We start from the raw sequence: 14,720 nt of genomic DNA, 5'->3' as shown, positions 1-14,720 counted from the left end.
ATAGAAACATCACAGCCAAACGACGCAGAGCGGAGCATTAAGCTTTGGGATGAGAGCCTGTGACAAACCATGTAATCCCCCACTAGCAGCCACTGGCCGGACAGGCACAGGCCGCCGCTACCGACGGGTTTAGCCCAGCTGGCAGCCCTGCTTTGTTTTGGCAGGTGTGATTTGGCTTTGTAATGGATGAAGTGGCTGATGAGATGCAGCTCTTGGGAATGAGAGTGAATTAGAAATGACTTACCGTGGGTTTTACGCGCCCTGTTCCCAAATGAATGTAAGTTTAGCTAAATGAAAATATATTTGTAGCAATGGTTGAGCAAAATTGGAGACATGCCTTATAAAAAAGTGGCCAAATTGATGCTCATAGAGGTTGTATTTTACTAATTTAGTTCCTTTTTTTTTTTTTTTTTTTTTTTACAAAAGTGACAAACCATCGTAGCCGAATTCATCAGAATCAGAATATTTTGTTAATCTCAAGGGGAAATTATTGGGTGTTACAGTCGCTCCATTCAAGTATAATAAACAGTAGCAGGAAAGAAATTATCAATACAACAAAAATAAACAAATATATATATACACACATATATAAAGCTCTAAATATGTACAAACATATATATATAGCTCTAAATAGATGTCCCAAATATACATATTAAAATACTATTAAAACACAAAATTAGAGCAGGAATTTGTACAATATATTATTAATATGATAAAGAGGTGTGCAAAAATATAATTGTGTTATTATAATTATGTGGTTATAAGATGAAAATAATTCATAATGTGGACTTATCTATAAATCACTAGAAAAGCCAATTTGTGCATAAATGAATATTTCTGACAGTTTTACTAACATTTTAGCTTTACCTCATGTTAAAGGAGTGATATTTTCCTTTTTTAAACAGAATTATGTATTTTCAAACATTTCCCTGTGGTCTACGTAAACTATAAATGCTATGCTTGGGTCTGAATTTTTCATTAATTCAACTCCACAGGTCCATCTTCAACCCTATTTCTGAGTAATGACACCAGAAAGGTGGTTTTGAGCGCTGGCCCTTTAAATGAGCCACCTCTAGCCCCACCCCCTCCTGGTTGTTGGCTGGGCTGCTGTGTCCCATTTAACCAACAACTGAACATTTTAGTTAATTGGCTCGAAGTTAAACAATTATGGCATACTCGGAGAAGTGTGCGTCGGAAGTCTTGACCTTATACATGCAAATGTAGTGACATAACTAATTATAAACGTAGCAATTTAAGGAGGAATATTGAAACGGGTTGTAGAAATCCACTCAGTTTTTGCCAAAATGAATATAAAGATAGCTTTGCAGCACCGGGAGGGTTCAAATTCAAACTTTATGAATGATTAGGGTCCAAATAAATGTACAAAAGACTAATAAAAGTGGGTTTAGCAAAACATGACCCCTTTAAGTTGAATAAGAAAAAAATGTGTTTGATAAATAAGAACTTGAGACAACTCATATGAGGTGCTTGCTTTCTTCCTCGCGTCATTAAAACAAACAATCCTTTCAGTCTTTCACACTGTTACCCATGAAGTTGTAATAATTTTATTTTCAGACATTTTTGTCTTTTAATTTTTATCTATACTCATCAGAAGTCATCTTTGACCTGGTGCAGTGAAGTGTTACACTTTATCTATTAGCATCAAGTCACACCGTCACAATCATTTCATGAGAAGAGGTAAAAATATTTAATTCCAACTTCATGGGAGATGGTGTATGTTGAATTCAGTGTTTCTGATTCAGTTCTTAGTTGGGAGAAGTTTACTTCATTGGGCTCAACAATCACAGCCTGGCACAACACAAACTGAAAAATACAATCAAATAAATCATAACCTTCTCAACATTAACCCATAAAGACCTAGTGCTTCTTTGTGTCAGTTCCCAAATGAAATGTTCCCTGTTTTTAACCTTTCTTAAGTGATTTATCAACCTTTAGCATTTTATTGTTCTGAATTTTGTATTCTTAAGTGAAAATCAGGTATTTTCCTATATTTAATTTTTTTTTATTAATTATTTTTATTTTTACTTACAAAATCAGAACAAGAAACAAGTCACCAGAAATAAAAAAGCAATAGGCAAAAACCAAAACAAAAAAAGAAGGGGGGAAAAAAAAGAAACTAACGAATAACAAAAGACAAGAACCAAGACAGTAGACAAAAATCAAGCAAAACGAAAGAGATATTAGACAAAATATACATATACGTGTGTGTATGTATGTTAGAACACAATAGACAAAAAAATGAAGGGACATTAGACAAAAAAAAGATTAAAAAGACGATATATTTTATTTATTGATCATGTAGATGTTCTAAAAGCTCAAATTAAAGTTGAGGGTGTTATCAAAAACAGAAGAAAAAGTGATTTTTTTCAGTAAAATATATCTTTAAATGAGCATAAATCAAGTGTGTCCATCCACTGTCATTGATCCAACTCTATGGGTTTTACTGGTGAATCAATCTTGTAGAAGATGACAGTGTTTCCACGGTAACCACGGAGCCTCTGAACGTCCAAATGGGTCATATCTGATGACCATGAAAAGATGATAATCTGTATTTTACACCAATTATTTACATGTATCTATAGGATTACTGGATCAACAGGTATTTAACTTTTTATATCAGTAAATGATTTTGGTTGCCAGTGGTTGTTTGGGTCTTTATGGGTTAAACATTGTGTACTGTACATTCAGGGATGTAAAGTAGCACAAAATGAGCAGATAATTGCAGCTTTAGGACACATTAAATTGCAAAATGCTTAACCCTTTAACCCCTGAGATGTTATTCCAGGTAAACGTTCTGAATTGTTATGATTTGTCATCTGTTTCAGTGTCATAAAAGCTGCTGTGAGTATGTGCTTGTGTTCCTTTTCTTCAGTGGTTTTGTTTTACTGTGTTTTAGGGTCAAAACAACAGGGTGGAATAACAGAAAAAGACTAAGAGAGGAATTAAAGTTTTACAGGTTTTTACTAAATAAAGCACTCAGAATGTACATCAATAAGAGGTTTAGGATGTTGAACCTGAACATTTGGACATTTGGGCTCTTTTTTTTCTAAATCAGTCCAGCTGCTTTTTGGAAAATGGTTGAACTCCAAAAAGCAGTTAAACAGCCAAATTTCTTTAAAAAATACAATTAAAAAAAAAAAAAGGAAATCACCACAACACTGCAAAGAGTAAAAACAAAAAACGACAAAGAAAACTGTGTAAATAAATAAATAAAAAAGCCCAAACTGTATTTTATAGCAAATTTGTCTCATTCGCTCCTCTTTGTATGACGCCCCCATTCCACAGGCAGTGGGGGGTACACTGAGCATGCTCAGATGTCTATGGAAAGCAAAAGGTCTATTCTATCAACACATTTTGATTTTTTTTTCCTATTGAGCAAACAGTTGAATTTTTATGAATAATTAAAATAAATCATACATTCAGAACGATCACCACAGATGCGTCAGGGGTTAAAGGGTTAAAAGCAGAATTCTAAATACACTCAGAAGTGTTAAATATAAGATAGTAAGCACTTGAAGTACAGTAGGAGACACAGTCTAATAAAACACTACAAATACAGCTGTTTGTAAAATTATCAGGACACGAAAAATATTCAGCGCTATGTGAAACATGCCTCTAGGAGTTCTTGGGATAGAGTTAATTTCACGACATAAAAGCCCTTAAGTATTTAGAGTCTGCTTACTTAATCATTTACAACGTCTCTGTGTTGTGCACATGTCGTCATGACTTTCCCCATGTTATATAACGCTGCATCAGTCCGACCTCGTAGCGCTCATTAAAACTGACACACTTTACACGGCTAATTGCTTCGACAGGGTAACATGACCTGCTTGTGCAGCTCGATGTCATATTCCACCTGAGTTGCCTTTGCATCAGTTGTCGGTATGTCGTACAGAAAAAGGGGAACATCTAAACGATAAAAAAACCAAACACAAAAACGCCTGCACATTATCTCTGTATTGACCAACATTGCTTCAATTAGGAACCAAAGGACATTTGAGTGAGTATGCAGTGAATACCTAAACTTTTACTAATATTGACCTTTAAATACATGAAACAGAATATTTGCCTCTAACAGAAGCTACACAGCAAGAAGCAGCTGTTATATAGAGACAGTTTTTGTTATAAATATGCATATATGTCATTTAAAGCAGTGGTTCTCAACTGGTCTGGCTTCAGGACCCACTCTCACCCCTCAATGACAAAACAAGACCCAAATACAGTTAAACTTCTCAAATGTATTTAATTATAAAAAGGTGTGTTTTAAACCTGAGATAATACAAATATCATAGTATTCAGACTTTATAACAGTTCCCAGTGACCCCCCCCCCCCCCCCCCCCACCCCCCAATATTACACCATGTACTGGTGCAGCCATGATGATGATGATGTATATATGTAAATAATATTTAATATTGATTTCAAATTCTTTATTTATATAAATATTTATATACAGTCGTCCTCAAAATTATTCATACCCCTACCATTTTTTTGGTGAATTTTTGGTTTTGTGATGAAATGAATGAGTTTCCTCAAGTTTGTATGTGACTTATATGTGATACACAAGTGAGGGAAGAACAAGAAATGACGCTTGGAGAAATACATTATTTAAGGAGTATTTTATTAGAGGATTTCCAAAAATCGCCATGTTCAAAATTATTCATACCCTTGATCACAGGTGTCAAACATGTGGCCCGGGGGCTAAATCCGGCCCGCCAAAAGTTCCATTCTGGCCCGCGGGATGAAAGTACAAAAATGAACCTGAACAGTCAAGGTTGTCAAAGTCATTTTGGTTCAGCTTCCACATACAGACCAATAGGGCTGCACGATTTTGGCAAAAAAAAAAATCCCGATTTTTTCCTCTAAAAACTCGATTTTCGATTTCGATTTCGATTTTTGGGTATAACTAGAAAAGGCAACAGCAATCAAGATGTCGTTTTCGTGAGCAGCCCACAATGCAAGCCACTGCTCTGACCTCAAAGCTGTGATGGGATCATGTGATGAACCTACAGTTTTGTTTTTTCTCTTCATTAAATCTTTGAAATGAAGTAGAGTATACAAACAATGTATACAACAAGAAAATAACATAAGTTTGTCAGGGGGAATACACTATAAGAAAATGTCCAAATCAGAGCAAATACTGATAGTTGTTACAACCTTTTTGTTTCCACATTTATCGAACAGCTTTAAATAAATTTCAACATCTTACAAAACATAAATAATATTTGGTTTTGTGTTACAGAACTTACATTTGTGAATGAAAAATTTAGCAAGTAAGAGGACTAAATTAATTATTAAAAAAAAAAAAAAGTTTTTTTTTTCTTTCTTTTCTGGGTATCTGGGCCCACAGCAGTGATACCAGTGTCAGTCAGTGACAGGCATCAGTCGTGTGTGCGTGGACCAGGTTCATATGAGTGTTCCACATGCGGTTCTATTTAAACTGGGGGATCCGTGCGTGGAACAGACCGACCCAGGACACACTGGAGGGATTCTATCCTGGAGCTGGTGGATGTGTGTGGGCAGGGGGCTGTGTGGGCTCCTCTGCTGAGGCTGATGACCCCGAGACCCGGACCCGGTTCGGAAGGAGACAGTACGGTACGGATCTGGGACAACGGAAGATGAGTGATCCGCAGCAGTTATATTTCAATTGCGGGATCCGTGCGTGAAGCCACGGCTTATATTGGTATAAGTACTGCGGGTTCATGAACAGATTTAACGTCCGGTCATTACACAGACTTCTGTGACAGACCGCTGTCACAGGAAGAGCCTACGGTAGCCCGCGGGCACGCGGAGGCGCGCGGCCCGGAGGCATGAGAGAGAAGAAATCGATTTTACGATTTCCCTTTTTTAAAAATTGTCCTAATTAAAAAATCCGATTTCGATTTAAAATCGATTAATCGTGCAGCCCTACAGACCAATGTGATCTACAGTAAAAATAACAACACAATAACCCATAAATATGACGACAAATTTTCTTTGTGAAAAATTGTGTGGAAAAAATTTAAGTGAAAAAAAATAACATTACACTGTGAAAATATTTACATTTACATAACTATTCTTTCACAATAAAATGCAAATAAATACATAAATAAAATAAAAACAAAGATGAACAACCTGAAATGTGCAATTTTAACAATATTCTGCCTGTTACCAAATGTAACATTGTGTGTAATGTACATGTATAAATAAGTCAAGGCATAATATTGTTAGAATTGCACACATTTTTCAAAAGAAATTTCTGTTTTTTCAGGTTATTCACATATTTTTTGTAAAATGTAAACATTTTCATCATTTAATTGGGGTTTTTCTTACTAAAACAAAAAGAAAAACTTGGATTTGTCATTATTTATAGGTTATTAAGTCATTATTTTACTGGTCTGGCCCGCTTGAGGTCTAATTGGGCTAAATATGGCCCCTGAACCAAAATGAGTTGGACACCCCTGCCCTAGGTTTACTCAGTCCAATGTCTTTTCTTGATAGACAATAGAATAGCCTTTGTTCTTGATAATGGTTCCTGTTAGTGTCCACAGGTTCTCTTGTCTCCTGTAGGATGGTGGTCCTCTCTTCCTGGACCAAAGCCTCCAGCAGGGTCTGGTTGGATGGTCTCCTACCCATCACTCTGGTCTTAAACTCCCTCCACAGATTCTCTATATGATTTAGGTCAGGACTTGGCCTGGGTCATGTCCTTGAACTACTGCACTACCTTGGTGGTATGCCTGGGGTCAGTGTCCTGCTGGGACAATCACAAAAAATGGAAGGGGTATGAATAATTTTGAGGACGACAGTAAATACCAGCTATTTTTCGCTATTTATTTTTCATTTTCAATTGTGTGGTTTTTCTCTCTGCGTTTGCTTGTTGTATGATGCTGCTGTTTACTGTGAAATTTCCCCACTTTCCCCATTTCACCCTCTTATCAGTCAGTGTATTTTTTGTAATTGGAATTTTTTTACGGAAACTAAACAAAAACTAGTGATTAATTGATTTTTGTTTTAAAGCAGAGAAGTTAAAATTTAATTTCAAGGTGTTTTTCTTTTTTTGTGTCAAAACAGATAAACCAAATTTAAAAAAAACTGATTGATTTTTGTTTTCTCTTTCTAATAACAAAAACGAAAGTTACTACCTGACAGAAATGGAAAAACGGATCAAAAACTGCTGGGTTTTTTTCTTTCTTTTTTTTTTTCATTTTCTGAGATTGGATGTTGTCATTTTCAAGGAAAGAGCGCTAATGCCTAGGTCACTAAAATTCTTACGAACGATGGGTTTGTAAAAATCTTCCAAGTCATACAAAATCTGGAGTTTGTAGACATTTGTGGAGGAAGGATGTCTGCGATGCCCAGATTTGTGTTTTTTCATTTCTGTCAGGTAGTAAGTTTCTCTTTGGTTATTAGAAAGAGAAAACAAAAATCAATCCATTTTTTAAAATTTGGTTTATCTGTTTTGACACTGAAAAGGAAAAACGGCTTGAAATAAAATTTTAATTCTTCTATTGTTAAAGGAAAATCAATTCACCACTAGTTTTTGTTTTGTTTTTGAAAAGAAAATCCAATTACCAAAAGATACACTGACCCTTATCTTATCTTATCTTACGAGGGCCGTTCAATAAGTTCATGGCCTCACCCAGAACAGAACAACACAGACTGATAATTTATATTTTATTTTTCAACATAATCTCCATTTACAGCAATGCATTTGGTCCATCGATGTTCAAGCATCACTATCCCATCACGAAAGAATGTAACATCCTGTATTATAACAACCAGTATTTCTGGGTGAGGCCATGAACTTATTGAACGGCCCTCGTATCTTATCTTGTCTTATCAAAACACAGAAGACTAGTTTAATAATAAACTAAACTGTACCAGCAGGTGGTTATGATAAATATAGAAATATTCTCTTTAACACTAAATTAGGTCCATTTTAACCAAAACCAGAAATGTGACCTCAGTTAAAAATTCAAAGTGCACTCAGTCACTTATTGAAGAATTAAACACACTGAGGTTTTTGTCCAATGTAGGTAAAACCATATCTGATGTAGTCATTGTCATACCTGAGTTTCACCATGATATGATCAGAAACTTTTAGGTCTTCTTTTATGCTGTAAATGTCTGGTGTTAATTATCATTACAGCGCATTACTGCCACCTACTGTTGGGGAGTGTGAATAGGTAGCTCTCAGCTCCATAAAAAAAAGCACAGGATTGGTTTATTAACATTATTTTTTGCCCAGACAAAGGCCCGTGACGCACTGAAAATGGGTTTGGGTCATGATCCACCAGTTAAGAATCACTGATTTAAAGTATATAATAATGAGTATTTATTCCACAGGTGTGCGACTGCCTTGGAAACACACTTATCCACATACACAGATGCTCACTCTTATTTTATTTTATTCATTGTTTTTGCTGTATTTATGTGGATAACCTTGTGTTTGCTTCTTTATTTTATTTTAATTTTCTTCTGTGGATGACTTCTGTATATGTTGATAATTATTCAACTTCCGTACATCCTGTTTTTTTGTGTCTACTGCTTTGTTATTTCAACACAACTTCAACATATAATTAATTTTTTATAATTCTTTTTAAAGTATTTTTGGTGCCACCTCCCGACACATCCCAGAACCTTTTTTTTTCTTTTTCTTTTTCTTTTGGGGGATAAGAACCCGGTGTTTTTGGGAGGTGTGCTAGGTATCTCCACACAGTCACTGAGTCCATGTCTCATAGCTGCTCGACGACCCTCTTCTCTCCAACAGACTCAGACAGGCAGGCAGACCTCCACCGACCCGAGTACAGACACAATGGAGTGAGTGCTGGATGCTTCATGACCTGATCACACTGTCTGTTCTGATTCCCTCCTAGACACACCCTGACTTTATTGTCAAAGTGCACACATAGCCGTTTAGCGAGTGCTTCCACATGACTGAACACTTCATTGAAAACAGCCGAATTTAATTAGCACCACACACTAATGTATTATGTGTTTGCTCAGTCATTAGTAGGGGTGTTAGAAAATATCGGTTCTGCAATATATCGCGATATTTCATTTCACAATACTGTATCGATATTAAAAAAACACTGTATCAATATTTTTTAGGTATTTATTCAAATACACAGATATTATGGAGGTTCATTTTTGTTTTTTGTTTGTATTTTGTTTATTATTATTTAACACTCTTTTATTAAATAATGTTAGTTCCTTCATTGGGATCGCACAAAAATAATGTTCTGATGTTAGTTCTGAACTAATAGAATATGAACAGGATCTTAAACTTTAATGTCTATAAAACATAATTTAACTTTTAACACAAGAAAATTTTGCGATATAGCATTAGATCCTGTTCTGATCAAATAAAAATGTGTTTAGTATTTGTGCAGATTTCTGGTGTAGTTCAGTTCTTTAAAGAAATAATCATTTTTAAAAAAGAAACAAACGAAAAATTGCCCTTTTAACAGTATCATGATATGTCGTGATATATCGTATCGTGATCCCAGTATCGTGATTTGGATCGTATTGCCAGATTCTTGCCAATACACAGCCCTAGTCATTAGTCACAACCATTTAGCCGAGATATATAACGGTGTGTATGGGCAAGAATCTGGCAAAATGATACAAATCACAATACTAGGATCATGCTGCTTTGTAATGTATGTGTGAACTAATGCCATGTAATGTGTGGGTGTAGCCATAATTTTTAAAATATTTCTAATTTTATGAATGCTGGTACTTTACATCTTACCCAGGGTCAGCAGTTGAAAACTAGCTTTTTTGCTAAGACTGGCACATTTACAGAAATGTTCATTAATGTGTACTGTCCCTGCTAAATAAACAAATAAATAAATAATACGATATGTATCACGATACTGTTAACAAGGCGGTATTTCTTGGTTTCTTTTTTTAAGAGTATTTCTTGGAAAATTTTAATTATGCCAGAAATATGCACGAATACTAAACAAATGTTTACTTGATCAGAACAGGATCTAATGCTTTTCATCTGTAAAAACTTTAACTGCAGGATTTGGATAAATAAAGTTTTAACATGCGGCTTTACCAGTGCAAAAAACACACACAAAAATTTAAAAGTTTAAGATCTTGCTCAAATTTACTTAAGCAGATGTTAGTTGTTTTGTTGGGATTGAGCAAAAATAATATTACTGTACACTCAGTAATATTCAGATTTTTCAGACAGTAAAAAGTGCTTTCAGGATGCTTGAAATAACCATTATTTAATAAAACAGCGATAGCAATTTAAAAAAAAAAAAATCTATGATCTGCCATATCACAATACTACTTTTGTAGAATAGCCCAACTGATATGGGATTGTTGGGACCGATACCGATATTGTGGGCTAAAAAAAAAAAGCAGATATCCAATGTATCGGCCAATATTGATATACTGGTTGATTACAGATATATTGACCGATATATGAAATGAGAACATTGATATACACAGTATATATAGTCTTATATTAGATCATGGTGGACATGCGAATTAACAGGTAGTGGTCCGTGATTGTCAAAGTGAAAGTGAAACTGAACACACTTTACTATTCCTCTAACTCTCCGGGCAGCACAGACACACAGGAGCAGAGCGAAAGAGTCTCAGCAAAAAAAAGTTACATATTGATCAATGTTGATTAATTGGTGACATGCTATAATCGGTCGGGGTCTATTTTGTAGTATACAAACAACAGAGCAAAATACCCATGTGAATATAGAAATAAAAGATAAACAAAAGACAAAGATGAACCTCCGCCATATCTGCATTTGAATACTAAAAAATATCAATACAGTACGTTTTAATATCAACAGTATCGTGAAATGAAATGTCGTGATGTATTGCGGAACTGATATTTTCTTGAGCTACAGTAATAAATCAGTAACATCCTTTAGTTTCAACTTGTCATGTGTTCGCATTAAATGTATTTCTCTGCTTTATTTCAGCGCACTTTAAAATCTGTCATGTTTTTGGGCTGCCGGTCTGACAAAACAAGCAATTATGATGACATTATGCTAATCATTCAAGACTTTACTTAAATTTAAATCTTCATGTTTGACCTTTTCTTATTTTGACTTCTCTTAGCGCCGTGGTTAAAAGCTACATCAAGCGATTAGACTGAAAAGGGTTAGTTTGGATTTTCTCTGAAGTACCAGTTTTGGAGAAGTAGATGCGAGTACCAAACCACAGACCAGGCAAAAACAAATCAATAGTATGTTAAATTCATGCTGTATTTGATGTATTTTCAGTGTTTTACTTTGTCAGCATGCAGCCTTTTCCAACAGGGAGCTGGAACTTTGATTAAGTTAGTTTGTTTTTGTGATGGTGGATCTTGTGATGGTGTTTTAATATGTTCAGATTAGGGCTGGGTGAATTTATAATCATAGTCCCATATCATCCACTGTTCAGAGGGATTGTAAACATTCTTTTCAGTGGAATTTTTTTTTTTTTTATTTTAAGTAAAGCTGTGAAACTCTTGTCCACTACAGAGGACAAAAATGCATTGCTGGTTCTCAGAAGGATATGACAGATACGAACTGATATAAGCATTTTTTTTAGATCAGTAATTCAGCTCAAGATCAAGTTAAATAGTGTTTTTTTTGGTGGTTTTGATAAGTGATTAGTTCTCAGTTGGAAAAAGCTGTAAATGCACTGAACGTACTGAAAATAGATAATATTTCTAGCTTTAACTGTACATTACTTAGCCTCTGTTACGCTCTAAAAACCAACCGCCGTCTACTGTAAGTCAATACACTGACGATAGACGAATAAATACATCAAATAATCTGAACTAAACCAATAAACATGACCCCCCCTACACCCTCTAGATAATATATCATATAAAGATGCACAGACTACAGATATTTCACTATTGGTGTCGCTGCCCCTTTTCTTTTAAACCCTTTCTTTTGTCTATGAACATCCTCTTTACTTCATAATGTCATAAATGTCATACCTTTACCCCCGCTAACTTGTCTTCTCCCTTTACCTCACTCGTCCTCCCCCCCTCCACTCCAGTTGGTCGTCGTCCTCCACCTCCAGCCTGATGGCCAGCAGCAACGTCACCAACAAGACAGACCCCCGCTCCCTGAATTCCCGCGTCTTCATCGGCAACCTCAACACCCTGCTGGTCACCAAGGCCGACGTGGAGGCCATCTTCTCCAAGTACGGTAAGATTGTCGGCTGCTCCGTCCACAAGGGCTACGCCTTCGTCCAGTACTCCAACGAGAGGAACGCCCGGGCCGCTGTTGCCGGCGAAGACGGACGCATGATCGTAGGACAAGTGTTAGGTGAGAAAGCTGCAAAGGTACTTTTCCTACTTGACAGCTTTTTCTGACCAATGTACAGTAAATATTAATCTCATTATCCTCATAGCATAATTGCCTAAATCATACTCTATGTTGGGGGTGTCAAACTCCTTTTAGTTCAGGGGCCACATTTACCCCAATATGATCTCAAGTGGGCCAGACCAGTAAAATAATACCAGTGAAAAGAGTAAAATTACATTATGATAATGTTTATATGTCTACATTGTTTCCTTAAATATCAGAATAATGTGAACAACTTGAAATGTCTTAAGAAAAACAAGTGCAGTTTTAACAATATTCTGCATCAGTTTATCATTTACACATGTGCATTACAACATACATTACAATTACAAATACACAAAACATTTAGTAACAGGTATAATACTGATAAAACTGCATTACTTTTGTCGAGACATTTCACGTTCATATTTCTTCAGGATATTCACATTTTTTGTAAAAGGATTGTTTGTTAATGTAAACATTTTCATGTAATTTTACTTTTTTACACTAAAACAAAGATAAAATCTGCAGTTGTCCTAATGTATAGGTTATTATGATAGTATTTTTCTGGTCTGATCCAATTGAGATCTAATTGGTTTATATGTGTATGTATGGAACCTGAAATAAAATGATTTTTACACTATTGATTGTTAGTATCTTCAGTGTAATTTTTGCATTTCACAAATTCATCCTACGGTCCAGATTGGACCCTTTGGCAGGCCAGATTTGGCCCCCGGGCCGCATGTTTGACACCTGTGCTATATGTGGACAAAAGTAATGGGACACGTTGAATTGTTTTTTTTCTATCAGGAATGTCTTAATATACTTTTTTCTTGGGATAAATATCATTGCATTGGTTAGTTTGGTTTAAATTGTTGTCTTTGCTTCCAAAAGGCCTCAGAGATGGTTTTTACTTAATTTCTCTCAACACTGATTTTTTTATCCCTGACTATGATTTTAAATGTTCTACCTCTAAATTTCTAAAATATGTTTCATGCTCTGACTGTAAATCATAATTTTCTACCACAACTAACCATCTACTTTCTTCACATCTCACTGAAGAAGAAAAGTATCCAATAAAATTTTAAGGAAATATTGATGTTTATAAACTATATGGACAAAAAATGTTGGGACACATCATGTCTACAGCTGTAAGACAGAAATATAAACATCAATATTAGCCCGTAAAGACCCAAACATCCATCACAGACTAAAAACATCTGCTCATCTAAACCTCTAATCCTATCAATACATATAAATAATTGGTGTAAAATGCAGTGTGTCAACTTTTCATGTCCATCAGATGTGACCCATTTGGATGTTCAGAGGCTCCGTAATGAACATTGATTCATCAGTAAAATCCATGGAGTTTGATCAATGACAGTGGATGGACACACTTGGTTTATGTTCAGTTAATGAGAGATTTTGCTGAAAAACTCACTTTTTCTGCCATTTTCTCTGTTTTTGATATAATAACCCTCAACTTTAATCTGAGCTTTAATGAACATGATTGTTCAGTTAAATACAGGAAAATACCTGATTTATCCTGATAAAATGCAAAATATAGAAGATTAATATTAAATGGTGATAAATCACTTAAGAAAAGTTAGATAGCCTATAGAGAGAATTTCATTTGGGAACTGACACAAAAATAGTGCTTGGCTTTTATGTGTTAATAATCAATATGCAGGGTTTCTGTGTGTCACTAAAAACCATTATAAGTCATTAAATAGATCATGTGAAAATTAAAGCCTTAAATGGGATTAAAAAGCATTAAATTCAATGTCCAGAGGCATTAAAAAATTAAATACACTTGATGGAAAAAAAAACATTGTTATTCATGATTAATTTTGATTATATAAACATTTAATAATTTTAATTGGAAGTACAGTGTGATGATTGACAGGCGGAACCCTTTAATTGTCTATTGTTTATGGCTGATACATGAAGTCACAACACCAGATGCTTGGAATGTAACGTGCTGTGAGCGTGCTCATGCTGTGGCGAAAGAGCGGAGGGAATATAAATAAATGTTGGAAAAATGGGAAAATGCAAGTTCCAGCAGAAGTGATTGGAGGAGGAACTATTCAGAACCTGGTTAAAGCCTGTCGACAATAAACTGTCATAAAACTATATATAAAACTATAAATCTGCAGTGGGACATGTGCATTAAATTAGTTTAAAGTGGCATTAAAAACATTAAATTAGATTTGCTGATACCTGCAGAAACCCTGATATGATATTTACAACAATATAAAACTATATTATGGTATTTGTCATGATTGTTTTGTATCCCAGACCCCTGTTAGAAAAGAAACATCTGAATTCAACGTGTCCCAATACTTTTGTCCATATAGTGTATGACTTAGGCAGTTATGCTATGAGGGTAACGATAGGTTAA

The 14,720-nt window shown here is 35.1% G+C and overlaps 1 protein-coding gene across 7 annotated transcripts in view; it reads left to right on the top strand.

Annotated features, from left to right (window-relative positions):
• The window catches only part of hnrnpc (heterogeneous nuclear ribonucleoprotein C), a 32,598-nt gene that overhangs the window by 7,152 nt on the left and 10,726 nt on the right, over positions 1 to 14,720 (top strand). For 4 of the 7 annotated variants that reach the window (XM_030162440.1, XM_030162438.1, XM_030162439.1 and 1 more), the window contains 2 exons: positions 8,770 to 8,819; positions 12,030 to 12,301. In XM_030162440.1, the coding sequence (XP_030018300.1) occupies positions 8,815 to 8,819; positions 12,030 to 12,301 (277 nt within the window). In that variant the 5' untranslated portion in view covers positions 8,770 to 8,814. Of the gene's footprint in view, positions 1 to 8,676; positions 8,820 to 12,029; positions 12,302 to 14,720 lie in introns of all 7 variants that reach the window. The other 3 variants (XM_030162442.1, XM_030162437.1, XM_030162443.1) reach the window with 2 other exon arrangements.

Source organism: Sphaeramia orbicularis, chromosome 18 (genome assembly GCF_902148855.1).
Source record: "Sphaeramia orbicularis chromosome 18, fSphaOr1.1, whole genome shotgun sequence".
In the NCBI taxonomy this organism is placed as follows: Eukaryota; Metazoa; Chordata; class Actinopteri; order Kurtiformes; family Apogonidae; genus Sphaeramia; species Sphaeramia orbicularis.
Note: the sequence above shows the minus strand (reverse complement) of the source record. Positions and strands in the feature narration are given on the sequence as shown.